General features: G+C 41.9%; 1 protein-coding gene across 3 annotated transcripts in view; it reads right to left on the bottom strand.

Annotated features, from left to right (window-relative positions):
- The window catches only part of LOC139385068 (AT-rich interactive domain-containing protein 3B-like), a 59,861-nt gene that overhangs the window by 14,285 nt on the left and 19,986 nt on the right, over nucleotides 1-25,590 (bottom strand). For all 3 annotated transcript variants that reach the window (XR_011628909.1, XM_071130114.1, XM_071130115.1), the window contains exons 3-4: nucleotides 14,507-14,584; nucleotides 14,110-14,182 (exon numbers count right to left, since the gene is read on the bottom strand). Coding sequence is in view for 2 of the 3 variants with exons in the window: in XM_071130114.1 (XP_070986215.1) it covers nucleotides 14,110-14,182; nucleotides 14,507-14,584 (151 nt within the window). In the remaining variant the exon portion in view is untranslated. The remainder of the gene's footprint in view (nucleotides 1-14,109; nucleotides 14,183-14,506; nucleotides 14,585-25,590) is intronic.

The following is a 25,590-nucleotide window of genomic DNA, read 5'->3' as shown; positions in this document are numbered from 1 at the left end:
AATGAGTACAACACGCACTAAGGCTCTTTTGAGACATCCTTTATCCCCCGACAGTACAGACATCTGTCATTCCTTGTTTCTCTTGAAAACCCAACGTGTACTAGTACATTACTGAGTCGTATGTAACGGTACTATATATACCAATACTGTATGTCAGTGCAGGGCTATTGTGCTGGTGAAGATCTCCTTCAGGGGCCGTTAACTATTTCAGTCCATCACTGGATTGCGATGGAGAGGAATCCCAACTCAAGTGCACACAGAACAGGACACATATGTAGAAATGGACAAAGAGAGAACTATAGAGAGAGAAATACAGAGAGAGAAATATAAATGTTACATTAACGTTACAACGGTCAGATTGAAACCTTGTCAAATAGAGTAGGGAATCGTCACAGCTCTATTCATTTGGTTTCTGTCTGCAACATTTACATCACTGAATACACCCCACAACCAAGTAGATTGATTGAGGAAAGGACAGGAAGAGGTGGGGGTGGGGAGAGGAAGAAAGAAAGACACTAAAACATAAAAGAAGGGCGGGCCCCTGATGGTACCGAAACTAAAAACAAATAGGATGGAGTAGATTCCCATCGAGCTAACATCAGGAAAACCCCAATTTCCTTTGGTTTTGAAGTGGGGGAAAACAGAGGACAGACGGGTCTGCCTGTGGATGAGCCTGCATCTAAATACAGCTTTGTAATTTGGGCGGGCGGGGTTTTAAAATTACCCAAGACAATCTCAGACCTCTAACATATCAACACGCTGACCACATCTTTGATCAAAAAAGAGAGAAATGTCTGCAGCTAAGAATACTTGTCCTTTTTGGCATATGTCAAGATTCTAGAAGGCATTTATTATAAAGCAGTGGCTCTGACTGCGCTGGGCTGGGGTTGGCCCTGCGGTTCCCACCCTTTCCTCCCTCAGGGGCCCACTCTACTCTGCCAGCCCATCCCCAGCTCCTGCCTGTCTGGACCAGCCCCAGACCTAAATTGCGTCTCAAATAGCACCATATTCCCCATATATTACAGAACTTTTAACCAGGGCACAGGTCAAAAGTAGTGCTCATAGGGCTCGGGTCAAAAGCAGTAAACTCTATAGGGAATAGGGTGCTGTTTGGGACACACCCCCAGTGTCTGCTCCAGTGACGGATCGCCCATTTCCAGGGGAAATGAAAGACTGTGGCTTTGTTTCCAAACACGCAGGCCTGATGCCTCCCTTCGCTCCACTTCCCCTCTGATGCCTCTGTAGTTGTGGCACCCTCTCCCCTCTCTCCTTTCCTCCTCTGTCTGTTGGTTACCTTCATCCCTCTTGCAGTCCAGACACGTGGCGGCCTTTCCCTAGTCTGCTGTCCGTCAGTGTTCCCCCTATCAAAAAGGCGGGGCACCCCAGTTTTAGGGGCTCATTAATCATTCTCTTCGGGACAGGAGGCCCCTTAATCCAGCCCCTCCCCCTACCGCCTGCCCTGCGCACTACCCTCAGCCCCTATCCCCCACAGTCTTATCAAGTTTCAGTGGCTGTAACTGTAGCACAATAAACAGAGGGAAAAGGGGGTGAGGGGAGAAGAGAGGGAAAACGGGGTGAGGGGAGACGAGGGAGGAGGACAGAGGAGAGATTTTCCAGTACCATCACATTTCTATTCTGGCCCCAGTCACTGTTCTTTACAGCCATGTTTCACACACTTCTCACAAGGAGCTGAATCTGTGAGCTAGTCATCTATATAACGTGTTGCTACACTCACGGTTGCTACACTCATGGTTGAGTTAGTAGCGTAGTGAAACCAGAATGAAATTCAAATAAATGGTTTCTAAATCAGTGCACCATATGAGTAGCCGGACGTTTTACCACCTCTCAGACCAGCGGGGGGAGGTTAGATTCAACAGGTTTGGATTCAGTTGGAAACCATTTTGCTCACACAACACCTACTATAATAGTATGGACAGATGTGCTCATATGAAAGAGCTGGTAAAACTCTCAGGCAAGTCATTTCCAGAAACTGTTAAATGAAAATAAAGCCCTATTAAACAGGCCTCAGAATGTTCCCATTGTAGCGCTGCTAAAGTGTGAGTGTGTACAGCACAGCGCACCTCCCTGTCCTGTATGGGGGGGGGGGGCTCTGTAGCGTGAGTGTTAGCCCTGCTCAAAGTGGTAATGTAATCCATACATGGATCCCCTGGAGCCCATTCGTGGTGTAATTGGTGTGGACAGAGCACTCTGTCTCTGGGTTACTGTTAGGGACTTCCTCACGTCCCCCGCTGGGCATCTACTGTTCCCACGCCGCTACACTATGCAGCCCTGGCCGCCAACACATCGCCAAGCCAACGTGGCCGGCCCTCAGTAAACACAGCTGACTGACCGACAGCCTGGTAACATTAAGACGATTAGGGCACAACTACTGTCAGCCTCGAGATTCAGTCACTAGCTAATAGGCCTGGCTGTGCTGAGCCGGCTGGCGGAGCTACTGTAGTTCAAAGAGAAGCCTGCCTTCAACAAATCCAAATCAATTCAGAGTTTATTAGTCACATGCACAGGGTCACATATGTAATTGCAGGGTACAGTGAAATTCTTAAGCTCAGAGTTCCAACAACACAGGTTAAAAAGAAGTGAATGAAACAATAAAATAATACTAAGTAAAATAATAGAATAGAAAAAGATCACAAGATATAGTGTACAAAACATTTCCATGACAGACTGACCAGCTGAATCCAGGTGAAAGCTAGGATCCCTTATTGATGTCACTTGTTAAATCCACTTCAATCAGTGTAGATGAAAGGGAGGAGAGGTTAAAGAAGGATTTTTAAGTCTTGAGACAATTAAGACATGGATGCGTGTCATTCAGAGGGTGAATGGGGGTGAATGAGGGTGAATGGACACAAGATTAAAGTGCCTTTGAACAGAGTATGGTAGTAAGTACCAGGCGCACCGGTTTCAGGAAGGTGACTTTTATATTTGGTATAGTCAGTCTATATTTACAGCTAGTTTTAAATTCTATACAGCTGCTGCAGTTAAACGTGGCGATGTGCGTAAACAAGGATACGTGTCCATAGAAGGACGAGTGAGTAACAAGAATACATGTCCATTGGGGTTGAGTGGGGGAAACAAGTAGCTGACTAGTGGTGGCTACTCATGATGTAAAACCACCATCAGATCAGTTTCTGTCCCTCTCCCCAGTCCTGACTGTTCTGGTTAAATGGCACAGACAAGGCCGGCTTACAGCATTTCAATCTAAATCTTTACTACGGAGGATTTCCCTATAATAACCTCTTACTCCAATAGACAAACAAACCTCCAGCATCAGGTTTTTTGACGCATCAACTTACTACAGTACACTCGACACTAAACCATGTTTGGGCGATATACAGCCGTGGCCAAAAAATATTAGCACCCTCGCACTTTTTTCAAGTAACTCACAATTTCCCCTAAAAATAAGTTGAAATTGAACCAAGTATTTGGTCTCCACAATTCTTTATTTCACTGTTAATATTACAGAACCTTTGTTTTTAATTCAGAACCTAATATTCAACAGAAATGGCGTTGACAAAATTATTGACACTAGACTTAATATTTGGTAGCACTGCCTTTGGTCAAAATAACTGCAATCAAGCGCATCCTATAGCCATCGATGAGCTTCCTGCACCCCTGTACTGGTAGTTTGGCCCACTCCTCTTGGTCAAACTGCTCCAGTTCTCCCAGATTAGAAGGGTGCCTTCTCCCAACTGCTGTTTTCAGATCTCTCCACAAGTCTTCAATGGGATTTTGATCTAGACTCGTTGCTGGCCACTTCAGAACAGTCCAGCGTTTTGTCTTGAGTCTTTCCTGGATGCTTTTCGAAGTGTGTTTGGGGTCATTGTCCTGCTGGAAGACGACTACCATTTATACTGTATCAAATCAAATCACATTTTATTTGTCACCGAATACAACCGTGAAATGCTTCCTTACAAGCCCTTGACCATCAATGCAGTTAAGAAAACCGAGTTAAGAAATGATTTACTAAATAAACTAAAGTAAAAAAACAAAAACTAAATTATAACAATGAGGCTATATACAGGGGCTACCGAGTCAATGGGCAGGGGTACAGGTTAGTTGAGGTAATTTTTTACATGTAGGTGGGGGTAAAGTGACTATGCATAGAAAATAAACAGTGAGTAGCAGCAGTGTAAAAACGAGAGGGGGGAACATCGTCTGGGTGGCCATTTGATTAATTGTTCAGCAGGCTTATGGCTTGGAAGTAGAAGCTGTTAAGGAGCCTTTTGGACCTAGACGTGGCCCTCCGGCACCACTTGCCATAAGGTAGCAGAGAGAACAGTTTATGACTTGAGTGACAGGAGTCTGACAATTTTTCGGGACTTCTTCTGACACCGCCACCGTATACTAGGGTATTTCATAATACCAACGGTATGATTTTCAATACAATTATAGGGAGTTAGGGGCACAGCTGCAAGGGTGCACGCTACACCACCCACTGCTTATAAATATAAGAAATCTAAGATGTGTCAAATGAATGATATCCTGCTCTGGGCTCCAGCTATTCATTTGGTCTGCTAGCTAAGTGGCTAGATGTCAAGATCAAGCTTCATGGTTACAGCAAAGACATTAAATCACCTCATGGATCAAGATTGGTCTTGTCAAAACTGTTTTGTGTGTATTTAAAAATAAATTTTTTAAATGATATACATACATATATTTTTTTGTTTGTTGCCACATTTGGTAATAGCGTATACCCACCCCGGTGTGGTACAGTATGAAAGTCTGGATACTGCCCAACACTACACTAGAAGCTCTACTATATAAGCTTCCCAATTACTAAACTTTGTTGTTAAAGTATAAAAACATGAGATCCCAAACCCGTTAACACGGTTGCTTAACTCTTGACGTTCCTCGGGTCTCCTCCGAACAAAGTAAAACCCGTTAACACCTGTTGCTTAACTCTTGACGTTCCTCGGGTCTCCTCCGAACAAAGTAAAACCCGTTAACACGGTTGCTTAACTCTTGACGTTCCTCGGGTCTCCTCCGAACACAGTAAAACCCGTTAACACGGTTGCTTAACTCTTGACGTTCCTCGGGTCTCCTCCGAACAAAGTAAAACCCGTTAACACGGTTGCTTAACTCTTGACGTTCCTCGGGTCTCCTCCGAACAAAGTAAAACCCGTTAACACCTATTGCTTAACTCTTGACGTTCCTCGGGTCTCCTCCGAACAAAGTAAATACGCTTTTACTTTTAACGCTCCACATGTTTTGGAATCACTTACAAAATGCATTACATTTGGATTCCCTGGTTCCCCTAGAGCAGTTTAAACCCCTGATGAGAATTTATTTATTTTCACCTTTATTTAACCAGGTAGGAAAGTTGAGAACAAGTTCTCATTTACAATTGCAACCTGGCCAAGATAAAGCAAAGCAGTTCGACACATACAACGACACAGAGTTACACATGGAGTAAAACAAACATACAGTCAGTAATACAGTATAAACAAGTCTATATACGATGTGAGCAAGTGAGGTGAGATAAGGGAGGTAAAGGCAAAAAAAAGGCCATGGTGGCAAAGTAAATACAATATAGCAAGTAAAACACTGGAATGGTAGATTTGCAGTGGTAGAATGTGCAAAGTAGAAATAAAAATGAAAATAGTTCACCAAGGTATGCAACTGTTATGATATATTGACTTGAATAACTTATTTATAACGGCTGTGATGTTTGTAATGTTCTAATGTAATGCACTTGTTATTCTATCTTGTAGTTTATCTTTATGTCATCAGGGCAGCATTGAAAATGAGATCACTTGTTATTCTATCTTGTAGTTTATCTTTATGTCATCAGGGCAGCATTGAAAATGAGATCCTGGTCTCAATTGGTGTCCACTGAATAAATAAAAGTTAATGAATTTAAAAAATAATAACTATACGACAAGACAGGACACTGTTTCACAGGCAGCAGGGACAACTGGGGTGGATCAAACCATTCTCTAGTTTGGAGGGGTCTATCTTTTTGTTGGAGAGGTGTGTGTGGGGGGGGGGGGGGGGGGGGGGGGTTAAACACTTGTCTTAACCCCACTCTCTCCGTCCCGTGATTCCCTAAACAGAAGTCTCTCACACTCGTTCTGTCCATCAGACCTAGGCACCATTAATCATCTCAAGTGGACAGCGGTGACAGACATTTGGCTGCTTTGCACTGTTTAAAAAAATAATTATTTAAGTGCCCGTTTCTCCTAGTCTCCCTTACTGCTCCCTCCCAGCCCCCATCCCATCTCAGAGCAAGAGGTGAGGGAGGGGTGTCAAACCAAAACAAACAATCACCCATCTGCTTAAATCGAAGCCTTTAAGACAGTTAATAGCAACACAACAGTGTCAAAGTTTTTCTCCACGTTCCCAACGAGAGAGAACGCAGGAAGTGAAACGGATATGATAAACAATCAGGCTACACGAAAACACGGCAGCTAAACACTCCTGAGTCCTCAGCCACCAATTGAAGAGGAAACACTGCTGCTGTTGCTGCTACTCTAATGTGGGGCGTGTCAATGGGCCTCTTCATAGGCTCATTGGGTGTATGACAGCTGGTGAAATTCCTCAACAATGAACACACAAACACGCCTGTTTTTAGGCACACAAGGCCAAATGGGATTCTCTGGTAAGCTTCCTTTCAGTTATTTCCCACTTCCCAAGGACTTGGGGGGGCATGAAGTGGGTAATTGCTCCTCCATTTGGGCCTCTCAACCTTCCCATTTCCTCTTTTCTTTCTTTCACTCCTCAGAAACTCACACTCTCTTCTCCAACTAACATCTTTGATCAGCTGTCAGCTGTCCAAATATATTCAATATCATTAGCTTAGAGTGTTTTCTCCTACTTAAAAACAAGGTAATAATGAGATTTTTTTTTGACACAAAGCACAACTGAAAATGAAATGCAGTATCCAAGTATAAATCTGTATTTTCATTTGATGGTGCAGCAGAAGCCACAAAAACAAACCAAAAATTGGAGTACAGTGCCTCATAACAGGGCCTGGCCTGCGAGGCAAGCGGCTGATGGCTGCATCTCACGGTAGTCCTGGGGAATGTGTGCTGTGCTGCGCTGCGGCCCTGTTCTCACAGCCGAGTGGGAAGACAGCCAAGCAATTTGTTCGCCATGATTAAGGCCCCGATTTAGGAGACAGCGGAGGTCAGCCAACTGCCGCTTATTGAAGTAGAAAAAAGGAGAGGGGGGTTCTTTCTCTCTCAGGCCACAAAGAGGTATTGACAGGGTAGCCACGTAGGTGAAATTCTTTGCTGCACCATGGTAATGACAGGATAGAGAACATCTCCGCTAAAAGCATTGACCTTCTGGTTCTAGAATGATCCTGTGATATCATCAATAAAGAAGCCTGGGGGTTATCACTCTCTCAGTGAAACTTATTGGAAACAACACAGCTATAAATCAGGACTCACCCATCACCACTCACAATTATCTTGAATTACTTTTGAATAACTTCTTTGACTCATCACTGCTGCTACTGTTTATTATCTGTCACTTTATTCCTAGTTATATGTACAGTACCAGTCAAAAGTTGACACACCTACTCTTTAATCTTTCTATTTTCTACATTGTAGAATAGTGAAGACATCAAAACTATGGAATCATGTAGTAACCCCCCCCCAAAAAGAAGAGTTCAATCAAAATAGATTTTGTATTTGACTCTTCAAAGTAGCCACCCGTTGCCTTGATGACAGCTTTGCACACTCTTGGCATTCTCTCAACCAGCTTCATGAGGAATGCTTTTCCAATAGTCTGGAAGGAGTTCCCACATATGCTGAGCACTTGTTGGCTGCTTTTCCTTCACTCTGCGGTCCAAATTATCCCAAACCATCTCAAAATGGGTTGAGGTCGGTGATTGTGGAGGCCATGTAATCCGATGCAGCACTCCACCACTTCCCTTGGTTAAATAGCCACTACACAGCCTGGAGGTGTGTTTAAGGTCATTGTCCTGTTGAAAAATATATGAAAATGGGACTAAGCGCAAACCAGGTGGGATGGCGTATCGCTGCAGAATGCTGTGGTAGCCATGCTGGTTAAGTTAGTCTTGAATTCTAAATAAATCACTGACAAAGTCACCAGCAAAGCACCCCCACACCATCTCACCTCCTCTTCCATGCTTCATGGTGGGAACCACACATGCTGAGATCATCCATTCACTTACTCTGCATCTCACAAAGACACAGCGGTTGGAATCAAAAATCTCAAATTTGGACTCATCAGACCAAAAGGACAGATTTCCACCTGTCCAATATCCATTGCTTGTGTTTCTTGGACAAAGCAAGTCTTATTCTTATTTGTGTCCTTTAGTTTTGGTTTCTTTGCAGCAATTCGACCATGAAGCAAGGCCTGATTCACGCGGTCTCCTCTGAAAAGTTGATGTTGAGATGTGTTACTTGAACTGTGTGAATCATTTATTTGGGCTGCAATCTGAGGTACAGTTAACTGTAATGAAGTTATCCTCTGCAGAAGAGGTAACTCAGGGTCTTCTTTTCTTGTGGCGGTCCTCATGAGAGCCAGTTTCGTCATAGCGCTTGATGGTGTTTGTGGCTGCACTTGAAGAAACATTCAAAGTTATTTTCCAAATTGACTCTTAAAGTAATGATGGACTGTCGTTTCTCTTTGCTTATTTGAGCTGTTCTTGCCATAGCCTTATTTTGGTATAAGACCAAGTCCATACTATCTTCTGTATACCACCCCTACCTTGTCACAACACAACTGATTGGCTAAAATGCATTAAGAAAAGAAATTCCACAAATTAACTTTTAACAAGGCACACCTATTAATCAAAATGCATTCCAGGTGAAGCTGGTTGAGAAAATACCAAGAATGTGCAAAGCTGTCATCAAGGCAAAGGGTGGCTACTTTGAAGAATCTAAAATCAAAAATATATTCTGATTTATTTAACACTTTTTTGGTTACTACGTGATTCCATGTGTTATTTCATAGTTTTGATGTCTTCACTATTATTTTACAATGTAGAAAATAGTAAAAAATAAAAACCCTTGAATGAGTTGGTGTGTCCAAAATATTGACTGGTCCTGTACACCTTTAGCTAACTCAATTACCTTGTACCCCTGCATATCAAATTGGTACTGGTACCACTTGTATATAGCCAAGTTATTTACTCATTGCGTATATATGCCATACAACACTCCTTCCGTGGCCTCCAACTGCTCTTAAACGCTAGTAAAACCAAATGCATGCTTTTCAACCATTCGCTGCCTGCACCCGCAAGCCCGACTAGCATCACCACCCTGGATGGTTCCGACCTAGAATATGTGGACATCTATAAGTACCTAGGTGTCTGGCTAGACTGCAAACTCTCCTTCCAGACTCAAATCAAACATCTCCAATCCAAAATCAAATCTAGAGTCGGCTTTCCATTTCGCAACAAAGTCTCATTCACTCACACCGCCAAACTTACCCTAGTAAAACTGACTATCCTATCGATCCTCGACTTCGGCGATGTCATCTACAAAATAGCTTCCAATACTCTACTCAGCAAACTGGATGCAGTTTATCACAGTGCCATCCGTTTTGTTACTAAAGCACCTTATACCACCCACCACTGCGACCTGTATGCTCTAGTCGGCTGGCCCTCGCTACATGTTCGTCGCCAGACCCACTGGTTCCAGTTCATCTACAAGTCTATGCTAGGTAAAGCTCCGCCTTATCTCAGTTCACTGGTCACGATGGCAACACCCACCCGTAGCACGCGCTCCAGCAGGTGTATCTCACTGATCATCCCTAAAGCCAAAACCTAATTTAGCCGCCTTTCCTTCCAGTTCTCTGCTGCCTGCGACTGGAATGAATTGGAAAAATCTCTGAAGTTGGAGACTTTTATCTCCCTCACCAACTTTAAACATCTGCTATCTGAGCAGCTAACCGATCGCTGCAGCTGTACATAGTCCATCAGTATATAGCCCACCCAATTTACCTACCTCATCCCCATACTGTTTTTATTTTATTTACTTTTCTGCTCTTTTGCACACCAGTATCTCTACCTGCACATGACCATCTGACCATTTATCACTCCAGTGTTAATCTGCTAAATTGTAATTATTCACTCCTATGGCCTATTTATTGCCTACCTCATGCCTTTTGCACACAATGTATATAGATTCTTTTTTCCTACTATGTTATTGACTTGTTTATTGTTTATTCCATGTGTAACTCTGTGTTGTCTGTTCACACTGCTATGCTTTATCTTGGCCAGGTCGCAGTTGCAAATGAGAACTTGTTCTCAACTAGCCTACCTGGTTAAATAAAGGTGAAATAAAACAAATATTATTATGCGTTTAACTTTTCTATTATTTCTCCATTTCTTTCTCGCTGCAGGGCCTGTAAGTAAGCATTTCACTGTTAGTCCTCACCTGTTGTTTACGAAGCATGTGACACAACAAATTTGATTTTGAAACTCATCCTGGCACCATGTTCTGAACAAAATGATGCATCATGAATGAAACCAGATTGAACTTGACTGGTTGTGAAAACAACACACTTGCAGTATGTAAGATAAAAAAGGAAACCACAAAAAAACAACTGATTAAATCATCATCTATCCAGTTTTAGTCGGCTTGATGAAGATTCCCATCTGACCAACATAGTACAAGGGTCAGCCTTCCACTCCCCACTGTCAGAGCAGTGACATGCTAATTGGCCAATGACAGATCCTCTCCCTCTCTAACTAATACATTATCCCCCAACAAGACATCTAAAACACACGTGCTAGGCCAGGCCAGGCCAGGCCCAGAGACCAGGGTGGGGAGTCACTAGCTACCGCTGATTTCACTGGCCGTGTGAGGACACACATAAGGCTCTCTCTACAGGGACTCAAGTCATTTGACTGGATCGAAGTCTATGGCATCCGCCGTGACAATGTTTTGACAGTATCTTAGTTCACACACACACACACACACACACACACACTGAAACTAACATTTTACATTTGTCTCTGTACTCCAGCATTTTGGATTTGAGATCAAATGTTTTGTGAGGCGACAGTACAGAATGTCAACTTTTATTTGAGGGTATTTTCATACATATCTGTTTTACCGTTTAGAAATGCAAGTACTTTATGTATCTAGTCCACCCATTTGAGGAAGTGAAGTATTTGGACAAAATTCACTTAGTGTATTAAAGTAGTCAAAAGTTTAGTATTTCGGCCCATATTTCTAGTACACAATGACTACATCAAGCATTTGACTCTACAAACTCGGATTTATTTGCAGTTTGTGTTAGGTTTTGCTAAGTGCGTAACTTTGTGTTGCATATTATGGGTGGTCAGGGTCAATGGGTTCCGGGTTCAACACCCTTCATGGGGCAGGATAATAAAACAGGAAGAAATTGCCTTGAAATGTTTCTGGTGTATTTTTAAGGGAAAATACATCCAAAACTTTGATAACTGATAATTTGGTCAATATATCCCAACCACAGCTGAAATACCAATCATTTCTGTATTACTTAAAACTGTTGGTCTAACTAACAATTAAGAAAGAAACCATGCTTGACAATTTCTTGGTAGAATGACTGTGAAAGTCAGTTCTGGGGCTTGTACTGAATGACGCTTCCCCAAAATGTTCTTCAACTTTCTTGAACAGACTTTAAGGTAGCCTACATTTGCTCCGTTTGGTAGGTGTGCTGAGGTGTGGCTTGAAGCAATGAGTGACATATTTGAAGTGAAGCGGTGCATTTTGAATCCACAACAGAAACCCTCCCTGTTTTCAACCGGTCGTTCAGAACACCGCCGTTTCCATTTAATTGAATGTTGTATTATGTTTTGTTTTTGTACTAAACGCAGCCCTGGTGAATTTTCTACAACAAAATTAATGAAAGTAAAATGGTGACACCTTTAAAATATAATTTCCCCTTGAAAAAATGCACCTAACAAAATATTGGTCCATATTAACAGGCTGGTGTGTTATTTAGCAATAGGCATTATCACCTGTAGCCCAAATTATGCAGCATAGTGGCTATAAATAAATAGGCAGAAACATGGGGTTGCCCATATGTATTTGTACTAGTCATTAGCTAGAGCAGGGCTTCCCAAACCTTTTCAGTCATGGCTCCCTTTCATCTTGGGTGAACATCATTTTGGCCTTCAAAATTGTTTTCTAAACATAAATAAGGAGGATAGGTTGCTGCTACTGGTCAGAGTCTATGAGACAAGCAGGCTGCCTCTGACTGGGGAGAGAAACAGGCTTGTTTGAGCCTACTGCCTGAGGTTCAGAGAAACAACTTTTCTCTAATTCTGTAGCCTACAACAAACCCGTTGTTGCAAAGTTTATAATACTACCAAAGTTGTCTTTGAACTCTCAAAAATGAGCCCAATATAACCATTACCAATTATCACTGGCTTTGAAAAATAACACTCACATGTGACAAGATGAGCATCTCGCCACTTCGCAATACAAACTTTTCCATTTGAAAAATTGAACTTTATATACACAATTGTTATTCGTGTTTACATTTGTTTTATTTATTTAAATAATTTCCAATTCATTAAATTCACCATGGTACAGTGCCTTGAGAAAATATGCACCCAGTCACTACAAAGATACAGGCTCCCTTCCTAACTCAGTTGCCGGAGAAGAAGGAAAGCGCTCAGGGATTTCACCATGAGGCCAATGGTGATTTTAAAACCATTACAGAGTTGAATGGCTGTGATAGGAGATAACTGTGGATGGGTCAACAACATTGTAATTACTCCACAATACTAACATAAATTAAAGAGTGAAAAGGAGGAAGTAACGTTCTTTGTGCCTCTAAATTTCTCACTGAACCTTTTCCACAATGAATTCACGATTATCCATAATCATGGTATCCACATGAATGTAGAAGTGTTCAGAAACATTATATTCTCATTCACAATAAAAGTGACTCCAAAATGACAATACATTGGTCACCATTCAGTTCCTATTGGGCAAAATATAACCAGAAACAACCAAAACAAACTACAAATGCATCCGAGTTTGTAGAGTCACAAGCTTGATGTTGTCATTGACTGCACGGAATATGGGACCAAATACTAAAGTTGACTACTTTAATACACTTTTAGTGAATTTGTCTAAATACGTGACTTCCTCAAATAGGGGGACTAGATACATGAAGTGCTTTTATTTCTAAACTGTAAAACAGATATTTATGAAGATGCCCTCCAATAAAAGGTGACATTCTGTACTGTTGCCTTATATGAAACACTTGATCTCAAATCCAAAATGGTGGAGTATAGAGACAAATAAAAAAATGTAGATTCACTGTCCAAATACATATAGAGAGGAGTGGACCTGGCAATTGAACATGACCTAAAAACATTCTGAAAATGTGATATGACCACAGGGAAAAAGCTATGCTTATAAGATACTGGGAAAATACCGCAAAATACAGGTTGGATTGAACTGAGCCTTTTTTTCTCATTTGAGTGACCATGTTTAGAAAGTAGACTGATTGTGGAGCCTTCCAGGCTGTTTGCTTAGTGAATTAGTCACAGCCTAAACAGGTCCTCTCAGGTCTGAGACTTGCGCGTGTGTGTGTGTGTGTGTGTGTGTGTGTGTGGGTCAGAGGGGACAGCAGGAGACTGATCTCACCTGACAAGCCCTCGAACACCTTTAACACAGCGAAACAGGATTTACAGTGTTCTATAGTTTAAGTCTATTTTCTAGTTGACTACTCTTTCCTCTGAGGAGAGGAAAAGCTTGTTTTGTGTGTGTGTGTGTGTGTGTGTGTGTGTGTGTGTGTGTGTGTGTGTGTGTGTGTGTGTGTGTGCGTGTGTGTCAGAGGGGACACCAAGAGGCTGATCTCACCTTTAACACAGCGAAACAGGATTAACAGTGTTCTATAGTTTAAGTCTATTTTCTAGTTGACTACTTTCTCTGAGAAAGGGCTTGTTTCGTGCGTGTGTGTGTGCTTGCGTGCGTGTGCTTGCGTGCGTGTGCTTGCATGCGACTGAAAGTGGAAGAGAAACTATGGTGTTGTGAATCATACAGGCAAGACAATCTGTGAGAATTTCAGTATCTCTACAAGTGAACCATAGTACATAGAAGAGGAAATGAATGAAGTCTAAATGGAAGTAGTAGGGGAAAGTTGCTTTCTAAACGTCAGTCTTCTTACCTCGTTTCTGCATGTAGGTGAACAGGTCATCCAGGAACTCCTTTCTGTTGGGGTCACTGTCAAGCTCATACAGCTGAAGGTGAAAGCCATTGAGTTACAGTCAGTCTTATCTTTTGATACTTTTAAATAAAGCATTTAAGTCCAACATGCATTTGTATTTATTGAATTGCTTCTAATCAATTGGCTAACTAAAGGAAAACAGGAAGTATCATCAAGCAATCACTACTAATAAATAGTAAGGGTTCATTATATCAAATCTAACCTGTGACTTTCTCTACGAGATTAATAACATTCTTTCTTTACGGCTAGATAGGTATTTGATGACCTGTTGGAGCTGTGTTCTGAGTGCTAACCAAAGCCTGGTTCAGCCATAATGTGCTCCAGACCAGATACGTACCTTAGCAAAGTCTCTGGAGGCCTCTCCTCTTCCTCCTCTTCCACTGTCATTCTCATCTGCCCAAGCACCACTCCCATTCTGCAGAGAGATGACGCAGAGAATTAACATCCAGTACACCCAAACATACACACGCATAGGGCTGCGGCGGTCTTGAAATTTTGTCCACCGTTTTCTTTCATGCAAATGACTGCCAGTGTCACAGTAAAAGACTGAGAAAAAAAACGATAAAAAAAACAGGCTTAGCATTTCAAAGACTCCACACATACAATCCACTGATGCGCGCCTATGGAACATCTACATTAAAAAAGGATAATATATCTATTTAACCCTTTTAGAACCCATAGTGGCTGTCAATGACCTTTCTTTATATTACTATAGCGCCCGCAAACTGCCTTTTTTTCCTGCAAAAATATCTGTGTCTCTCGCTAGCTAGCCTGTTAGGCAAGAAAAGTTGTGTGTGTCGGTAAATTTGTGCTGCGCACGCAAATTGTCAACCTTGTGCTTTGCTTGCGACGCTGTCACTTGGTCATCTCACTCCCTCCCTACAAAGACAACCAGCTAAATACGCCCCTAGAAATATATTAAGAATTGCTTTAAACCTGTTAGGCTAAATTGCAGAAGGTCATCTTTACAATCTTTTACTTTCAACATTCTAAATAAATAAACAATAGATGAAGTGTTGAATATGTAAACCGTTGTGCCACATACAATTGAGGTCAGAATTTTACAGACCCTTAGGTTGGAGTCAATTAAAACTCATTTTTCAACCACTCCACACATGTATTGTTAACAAACTATAGTTTTGGCAAGTCGGTTAGGACTTCTACCTACTTCTTCTATCTACTTTGTGCATGACATAAGTCATTTTTCTAACAATTGTTTACAGAGAGATTATTTCACTTACAATTCACTGTATCACAATTCCAGTGGGTCAGAAGTTTACATACACTAAGTTGACTGTGCCTTTAAACAGCTTGGAAAATTCCAGAAAAAGATGTCATGGCTTTAGAAGCTTCTGATAGGCTAAAGGACATCATTTTAGTCAATTGGCAGTGTACCTGTGGATGTACAGCCGGGCAAAAAACGTATTTAATACTTATTTTCCACCATAATTTGCAAATAAATTCATAAAAAATCCTACAATGTGATTTTCTGGATTTTTTTCTTCTCATTTTGTCTGTCATAGTGTAAGTGTACCTATGATGAAAATTACAGACCTCTCTCATCTTTTTTAAGTGGGAGAACTTGCACAATTGGTGGCTGACTAAATACTTTTTTGCCCCACTGTATTTCAAGGCCTACCATCAAACTCAGTGCCTCCTTGCTTGACATCATGGGAAAATCAAAATAAATCAGCCAAGACCTCACAATAAACATTGGAGACCTCCACAAGTCTGGTTCATCCTTGGGAGCAATTTCCAAATGCCTGAAGATATCACGTTCATCTGTAAAAACAATAGTACGCAAGAATAAACACCATGGGACCACGCAGACGTCATACCGCTCAGGAAGGAGACACATTCGGTCTCCTAGAGATGAACGTACTTTGGTGTGAAAAGTGCAAATCAATCCCAGAACAGCAGCAAAGGACTTTGTGAAGATGCTGGAGGAAACAGGTACAAAAGTACCTATATCCACAGTAAAACGAGTCCTATATCGACATAACCTGAAAGGCCGCTCAGCAACGAAAAAGCCACCACTCCAAAACCACCATAAAAAAAGCCAAACTACGGTTTGCAACTGCACATGGGGACAAAGATCGTACTTTTTGGAGAAATGTCCTCTGGTCTGATGAAAAAAAAATAGAACTGTTTGGCCATAATGACCATCGTTATGTTTGTAGGAAAAAGGGGGACGCTTGCAAGCTGAAGAACACCGTGAAGCATGTGGTGGCAGCATCATGTTGTGGGGGTGCTTTGATGCAGAAGGGACTGGTGCACTTCACAAAACAGATGGCATCATGAAGGAGGAAAATGTGGATATATTATGTGAATATATTGAAGCAACATCTAAAGACATCCGTCAGGAAGCTAAAGCTTGGTCACAAATGGGTCTTCCAAATGGACAATGACCCCAAGCATACTTCCAAAGTTGTGGCAAAATGGCTTAAAGACAACAAAGTCAAGGTATTGGAGTGGCCATCACAAAGCTCTGACCTCAATCCTATAGAACATTTGTGGGAAGAACTAAAAAAGGTTGTACGAGCAAGGAGGCCTACAAACCTGACTCAGTTACATCAGCTCTCTCAGGAGGAATGGGCCAAAATTCACCCAACTTATTGTGGGAAGCTTGTGGAAGGCTACCCGAAACGTTTGAACCAAGTTAAACCATTTAAAGGCAATGCTACCAAATACTAATTGAGTGTATGTAAACTTCTGACCCACTGGGAATGTGATGAAAGAAATAAAAGCTGAAATAAATCACTACTATTATTCTGACATTTCACATTCTTAAAACAAAGTAGTGATCCTAACTGACCTAAAACAGGGAATTTTTTACTAGATTTAAATGTCAGAAATTGTAAAAAAAAAATGAGTTTAAATATATTTGGCGAAGGTGTATGTTAAACTTCTGACTTCAACTGTACTTTGACTTCTTACCATTTATGAAAAGTAATCTGACCATGGGTCTTGAAGTGCCCTATATAGTCTTCATTGTTATAATCTAACCTATCTATAAACACAGTCGTCAATGTCTTTGTGTACTCATATTCATGAACGTCTCTGTACTCCTGTCTGCTTATCTATCAGCGTAACATACAGCTCCAGTCTAAAGTTTGGACACACCTACTCATTCAAACCTACTCATGGTTGTAAATATATATTTTTTTAACTATTTCTACATTGTAGATAAAGAGTGAAGCCATTAAAACTATGAAATAACACATAAGGAATAATGTAGTAACCAAAAAAAGTGTTAAACAAATCCATATATATTTAATCATTATTTAATATTTCAGGGTCTTCAAATAGCTACCTTTTGCCTTGATGACATCTTATAAATAAAAATATATTTTGGTTTAAAAAAAAATGTTGGGTTCTACATGATTCCATATGTGTTAATTCAAAGTTTTGATATATTCACTATTAGTCTACAATGTAGAAAATAGTACAAATAAAGAAAAACCTTGCAATGAGTAGATTTGACTGGTACTGTACATATGCACACCATGAACTGAGAAACAATCTGGCCACTAAGGGCTACATAAAATAATTTTGATTGATTGATTTAAAGTGCTGTACAGCATCATGATGATACTGTTCACGGTGTGAGTGTGTAGAAGTCAAATGGGAGGCATGTAACTACCACACAATTTATTATGGAACCCCCTAAGAGGTGATTATTAGGAAGACAGTATGTGTATGGTTGAGAAAGAGAGGAAGGAAGAGAGAGACAGTGTGAGTGGGAGAGAGATTATGTTCCTGACCACAATTGTTTCCTATTTGTTGCTTCCCTCCCTCCCTGCAGGTCAGTGAAAGTGATGGAAGTGATGTGGAGAGTCAGGGCTCTGCAGCAGAAGGCAGGGAGGAAGAGATGATTGGCGAGACAGAGATTTAGAGCGAGGAGGAAGAGGAGAGTGATGAGGGAGGAAGGTGAGGAGAGTGATGAGGAAGGGAGAGAGAGGAGTGTGATGAGGGAGAGAGAGGGGAGTGATGAGGGAGAGGAGAGTGATGAGGGAGCGAGTTAGTGGAGAGTGATGAGGGAGAGGAGAGTGATGAGGGAGAGGAGAGTGATGAGGGAGAGGGAGGGAGTTAGTGGAGAGTGATGAGGGAAGGCAGAGGAGAGGGAAGGTAGAGGAATATGGAGAAGAGGAAGCAGAGGGAGAGCACACCCAAGAGGGGAGCCTACATTTCCATTGAGTGTTTCTGCCCCAAGTCCCACCATTCACCCTTGTACCACACCACCAGGGACTAAAGTGACAGTGGCGGGGAGTTTTGAGTTGTAGGAGACTGTTCTTTTTTCTTCACATCTGCTGTTTAACACCAACCTGTCTGCCACCACATCCAATTCACTGAATTGTTGTCAAAGTAGGCTACTATTTCTACATTTTGTGTCAGGCTTAGTCTGTACTAAATCTTATTGAAATAGTCTCCGAATAGTCATTTGCATTTTGACATTTTTACAGGAGAAAGAATCGTAGTTAATCAAATAGCTTACTTTGTGTGGATTTTGAAATACTTTCTGAATATTGTTCTCTGGTCACATTTCTGATTATTTTTAAAATATTTATATATTTATAAGTATAATGCTATATTTGGTACATTTAGTGAGTAACAAACTACAATTTAAACTCTAGGGTTTGTTGAGTGTTTTATTGATAGTGATTGTAGACAAAATGAGTTATTCCTACTGACATGAATGTGATCTTTAAAACTAAGTTAACTTCTAATTGTCATTTGTTCTTTGTTTTAGAGCTATTTATGTTTGAGAAAATTAGCTTCATCGTAAATTCTCAGTCTCAATCTCAGCAGCAGCCTAGAATTCTATTGGGGTCTAAATGGTTAATATAAACTAGGTGGTTTATATTGTATACCTTAGGTATGACAGAATATTTGTTTTTACTGCTTTAAATTACATTGGTAACCAGTTTATAATAGCAATAAGGCAGCTCGGGAGTTTGTGGCATATGGTCAATATACCATGGCTAAGGGCTGTATCCAGGCACTCCACGTTGCATCGGGCATAAGAACAGCCCTTACCGGTGGTATATTGGCCTTATTGCTTAAATACACACCCTCACAATATTTTTTTTTTTACATTTTAGGCAGGTGCAAGGAAACATGATATGAAGAAAATGTATTTCGGCCTACTGTATGTTATCTGGCTATGCGCCATGCTATAGGCTAGTTCATTTTTATTTTATTTCACCTTTATTTAACCAGGTAGGCCAGTTGAGAACAAGTTCTCATTTACAACTGCAACCTGGCCAAGATAAAGCAAAGCAGTGCGACAACAACAACACAGAGTTACACATAAACAAGCATACAGTCAATAACACCATAGAAGGATTTAGCTGACAAGATATGCTGATAAGCTCCGTGCAATTATTTTATATGATTTTATTGTAAGAATGATATAACCGAACGTAGCTGAATAATATAGAAAGGATATTTTTCACATTCCGGAGTGAGTGTGCATATTCAGTGGCAATGCGTAAAAGTGTTCATTTGAAACAGGTCCTATACGCTAGATTTAGCATGATTTGGCAACTTTAGTTGTGAATGATACAAACCGTAGAAATGAAGACATATTGCAAATACAATATTGCACTCTGTTCCTTGCCTCAGGCTGCACACCATGTTCTCTCATCATAGCAACATGTTTCCACAACGAAACAAATTTAAATAAACTGTTGACAGCCTCTATCTCTGCTCCAGAAAGGACTGAGAGAGGATAAGAAGGAAACGCACGGTGGTGAGATATTTTGTACCTAAAAAGGTAATGTGTCAGCATATTCTTTAAGAAAATATGAAAATTGCCTATTACTAGGGATGCACGATATATTGGTGAACATATCGTAATCGGCCGATATTAACTAAAAATGCAAACATCGGTATCGGCCTGATGTCTAATTTAACGCCAATGTTAAAAACCGATGTCAAAACTACCGTTCATACCTAAACTCGCTGGCCAGGTCAGAACACTGACATTCCTGTCTTGCAGGAAATCACGCACAGAACAAGCAGTATGGCTGGTGGCATTGTCATGCTGGAGGGTCATATCAGGATGAGCCTGCAGGAAGGGTACCACATGAGGGAGGAGGATGTCTTCCCTGTTACGCACAGTGTTGAGATTGCCTGCAATGACAAGCTCAGTCCGATGATGCTGTGACACACCGCCCCAGGCCATGGATGGACCCTCCACCTCCAAATCGATCCCGCTCCAGAGTACAGGCCTCGGTGTAACGCTCATTCCTTCGACGATAAACACGAATCCGACCATCACCCCTGGTGAGACAAAACTGCAACTTGTCAGTGAAGAGTACTTTTTGCCAGTCCTGTCTGGTCCAGGGACAGTGGGTTTGTGCCTATAGGCGACGTTGTTGCCGGTGATGTCTGGTCTGGTGAGGCCCTGCCTTACAACAGGCCTACAAGCCCTCAGTCCAGCCTTTCTCAGCCTATTGCGGACAGTCTGAGCACTGATGGAGGGATTGTGCGTTCCTGGTGTAACTCGGGCAGTTGTTGTTGCCATACTGTACCTGTCCCGCAGGTGTGATGTTTGGATGTACCGATCCTGTGTTGTTACACGTGGTCTGCCACTGCGAGGACGATCAGCTGTCTGTCCTGGCTCCCTGTAGCGCTGTCTTAGGCATCTCACAGTACGGACATTGCAATTTATTGCCCTGGCCACTTCTGCAGTCCTCATGCCTCCTTGCAGCATACCTAAGGCACGTTCACGCAGATGAGCAGGGATCCTTGGGCATCTTTCTTTTAATGTTTAATGAAGATCTGTGAAGCTATTTGGATTTTTACGAATTATCGTTGAAAGACAGGTTCCTCAAAAAGGGCCGTTTCTTTTTTTTGCTGAGTTTTTATAATGTAGGTACAGGACTGAATGACGCCACACAAAATGTTGCGCTACAAGTGCAACACAGATTTCCTAACCTAGTTCACAATGTCTGCTGTGTGGATCGAGCAGTCAACAAGTCAATCAGTCATTTGAAAGAGTAAGAACATTTCAGTGAGACAATTCAAAAGGCGAAATCCATTGAAGCCAAGATAACGGAATTCATTACCCTTGACAATCAACCGTTCTCTGTCGTGCGTGATGTTGGCTTTCACTGGTCGAGCACCGGGACACACTACCAAGTGCGCTATTTTTCAGATGCTACCCTACCGGAGTTACACAGTAATACTGTCACTGCTATTAGCTTCACGACATAGATACTATGAATCATTGTGACATATGAAATACGAGTGATTGATTAAACTGTGTGTAATAACTACGTAAAAATGTATGAACGCGTTAAATTATTATTTGACGTGCAGTCACATTCAGGTCCTGATTGGTCAACAAGCTTATTTGACACGTCAAAGTGTGTTATTTGACGTGTATCTTTTTTGACACGCAAAAAAACGTTCCATAGAAATCCTGGCTGAGAATGAAACAACTGAACAACGAAACAGCACAGCAAGTAAGTGAAAAAAACAGGTTTTGATTGTTTTACTGGTAATGGGGACATACGTAAATGCCAACAAAATATATTTTTGGTCAGTGTGGTGTGTATATGTGTAACCTTTATTTTACTAGGCAAGTCCGTTAAGGACAAATTCTGATTTACAATGACGGCCCGGACGATGCCGGGCCAATTGTGCGCCGCCCTATGGGACTCCCAATCACGGCCGGATGTGATACAGCCTGGATATGAAACAGGGACTGTTGTGACGCACGCCTCTTGCACTGAGATGCAGTGCCTTAGACTGCTGCGTACATGTGTGTGTTAACTATTTAACTGTACTAGAATGCTTTAATATGCTGCTAAAATTTGTAATATTGGTTATCGATATCAATTTTTTGGGCAAGAAAAATATCGTATATCGTTATTAGCCAAAAATGTAATATCGGTGCATTACTACCTATTACTAGGCTATTTAAAATAAAATACAAATTCACTATAATTGTAGGCAAACTCTGTAAGCCGCCCTGCACAACTCAGTGAACCAACAGCATCGCCTAGGCCTATACGTTCTCTCCCAGACTCATACAAAGTTTGGAGCGTTTCATAAGGTAACTAGTCCATCCAGTAGGCTATGCATAATAATACAGTCCACACTCAAAGGCATTTACTAAAATTTGTTTAAACTTTGGAGCATAGGATAGACCAATTATGTACCAAAGACATCTTAAATCTTTATATTTTTAATGTTTTTCTTCCGTGGGTAATATACAGTGAAGGATTTTGGATTGCATTTGCATTGATGTCAAAGTGATTAGAGGGACAATAGAGCCCTGAGTACCAGCCATTAGGACCTGATGGTCGTTAGCGAGTTAGGTACTACCAATACATGCCCAGAGTGCATAAGAGGAGATTACAGTGACTCAACGGCCACGTGGAATTTGACTGCGGTCATGACTCACGACTGCCAGTGTGGCGGTAATACGGTCATCGCGACAGCCCTACAAACACTCACAAAGCATTTCTTTGGATCTGTGAGTGAAGCCTGAGGAGTTAGTGTGTTCCTCAGAAGCTCCTGTGCCCTTCCCCCATTAACTAACATCTCAATTTCACCTAAACCATCTACATCTGGGCCCGGACCCAGACCTGCCCCCACCAGGCCTTCCAACCCAGCTGGATACCTTGCCCCCCCCCCCACCATCCCTCAACCCAAAAGCAGCTGCAGCAGGCGGCCAGGTTAATGGGGTGTAGCAGGGCTGACAGACAGGCTGGTCAGTAGCCCTAACCAGAGGCGGACTGGTCATATGGGGGAGGGGGGGGTCACTCAGTGGCCCCACAGGACGGAAGATAAAGGAATATAGGGGTAGAAGGTAAAACAGGATGTGCAGAACAGGAATTTCTCCTTTAAGACAAACCCAATAAAAGTATCAGGAATCAAAACAAGATCCGGACAGGAGAGAGAAGAGAGGGGCTGTTAATAGCCCCAAGCCCATTGGTCAGTACGGAAGAAAACTCCTGAAAACGAGAGGCAGGAGGCCAAAGGTTGTCAAGGCCCCAGAGAGTAAGTTATTTTCACTCGCTCACTCACTGGGCATGTGAACATCTATATCTTAATGGTTGCCAATGGTCATGCAGTTTAAATAGATATTGATATCAGCTTACAACACATATAGATTTCAATCCAGTTCTGATCCAAATATCCCTCTTTGTGTTTCTAAGTAACAGGTCAAACAAATATCTTTTTACAATAAAAATCTTGCATAGTTTTCCTTATCAAACACTTTAGGTGTAAATTTCCACTAAGGGCTCACACACACCAATAGCATTGGCTGGACTTTGCACCTCTAAACAGAGCGACGGCTGTGATTTGCACACCAATTTAACATTTAGAAACTGTGAAAATGTCAGCAGTCAGACACCCATGGTGGTCCATAAAACACAGCGCGCTTAACAATCGGCAGATGAACGCTAGACCCACATTCGGTGCAATGTGTGCGAGCCTTAAGTAACAAAGATTACAACAGGACCATCAAGAAAGTACACATGCAAAATAGTACATTTAGAAATCTTTATTGACCCCCCTTGCACACTATTTGGTTGCTTTTGTTCAAGTTGGACCATTAGAAATGATAACATAAGATAATTAATATTATGACCATGCAGAATCCCACATACTTGTATTTACTTTTTCATTCAAATTGTTGCGATCTGTATCTCATAAACAACATTGTTGTTATCTTTTCCATGGCCCAGAGGTCATTGTGATGTAAAAAGCCATAAACCTATATCTGTCACACTAAATCATTTCACTAGTCTGGCTAACACTGAACTCTCAAAGTCCTTCTGACTTCAGAGTCTGGAATGGCTCTTTGATGTTATCGGCACAATGCTTTGATAATGAAGGAGGCTGTGCTTTTACTGGTTGTCTCTCCTCTGTCTTTCTCACTCAAACACCCAGACGCACAGCCCCTCCGAGAGCCGCCCCCTTCCATTACAACGGCTGGATTTTCAAATCCAAACAGAGGGAGGTCTCAACCCGAGGGGGAAAATAATTACATTTGAGAGATCCAAATCTAAATGTGTGAGTGACTCATCACTGAAGATCTAACTACCAGTAGCCCCCTCCCTCTCCATAGGGTGAATATATAATATAACTATTGACAGTGAGCAGTGACAGTTGGGTTATCGGCCGCCATTTGTTAGAGTACACACGTGCACAAATCTCCCCAAGGGACACTCCGTGCTGCACTGCGCTGTGAGAGCGGGGGTCAAAGGTGTGTGGCATCACAGGGAACAACGATCTGTGTGATAGAATGTCACTGCTAAATGACAGACTTCCAGCGTCTGGGCCAGCCCACCTGTCCACTGACCCACGTCCCTGTCTAGGGTACTGCCTACCTGTCTGACCAACTGTCTGCTCCAGGGGCCAGAGGATATCCCCTTCCCTGGACTTCCCCTCCTAATGGACAGCTAATGGGTATACAGGCCTGTCAATTCCTCGGTCTATATTCTGTCTATTGCTAACAGCACCACTTCACCAAGTCAAATTCTGGATGAAGGTGATTGTGATTATGCTCCGGGCCTACAAACACACCTGACTCAGTAAACTATTCAAAATTAATTTGTATAAATCAGATTGAGGCTGGAACAAAAGCCTGCACAAGGGCAGCTTTCCAGAAGGAGGGTTGGTCACCCCAGTTGTAGGGCTTTATCCCAAATAGACATGAAATATGGGCCAATACAAAAGGAACCTCCTACTCATGGGCAGACATGTTGGCTCTTGTAGGGAAATGGTCAGCCCAGGAATGTTAAAACTATGTTGTTAGTGTTTAGTGTGGAGCACAGCCTTTTGGACCACTTTGTATAAATTGCCCATCTCTGCCCCTTCATCAGCAAGTACACACTCCACCCCAAGTTCCACATTTATCATGAGGCTCCCACATCCTAAAAACATATAACAGGGTACCTTACTACCTCTGATGGGGTCTGGTGTATGTGTGGGTGCACACGCATGTATGAGACATGAGTGTGTGTTGCTGAGGCTGAAAACGTTTTTCTCTTTCCCTCTCCCTCTCTATTCTTCCAGAGTAATGCTGTTAGCAGGTTTACTGGCCAGGCGGTGGAAGGGATAATCACATTATGGCCATACGTGTCTGACTGGCCCAGCACCAAATAAGGGATGAGAATCATCCAGATGAACATCCATGTGTTAGTGAGTCACCAGGAGGGAACAAACAAGCAGTCTGTCTGCCACAGCTATAACGACATCTCAGAGAGGAGAGAACTGGACTGATGACAAAAGAGCACTACGCCTGGGGACGATTACACACACATACATACATACATACATACATACATACACACACACACAACACATACATAAGGACACTTGATGAGCAGCTCAAAGAGCCACACTTATGTTGAGATGGAGGAACCATGCCAGAAATGCAAATCATTTGGAGAAAAA

The sequence above is a fragment of the Oncorhynchus clarkii genome, chromosome 26, assembly GCF_045791955.1.
Source record: "Oncorhynchus clarkii lewisi isolate Uvic-CL-2024 chromosome 26, UVic_Ocla_1.0, whole genome shotgun sequence".
NCBI lineage: Eukaryota > Metazoa > Chordata > Actinopteri > Salmoniformes > Salmonidae > Oncorhynchus > Oncorhynchus clarkii.
The sequence above is the reverse complement of the archived record's forward strand: the minus strand, read 5'-3'. Positions and strand labels throughout refer to the sequence as shown.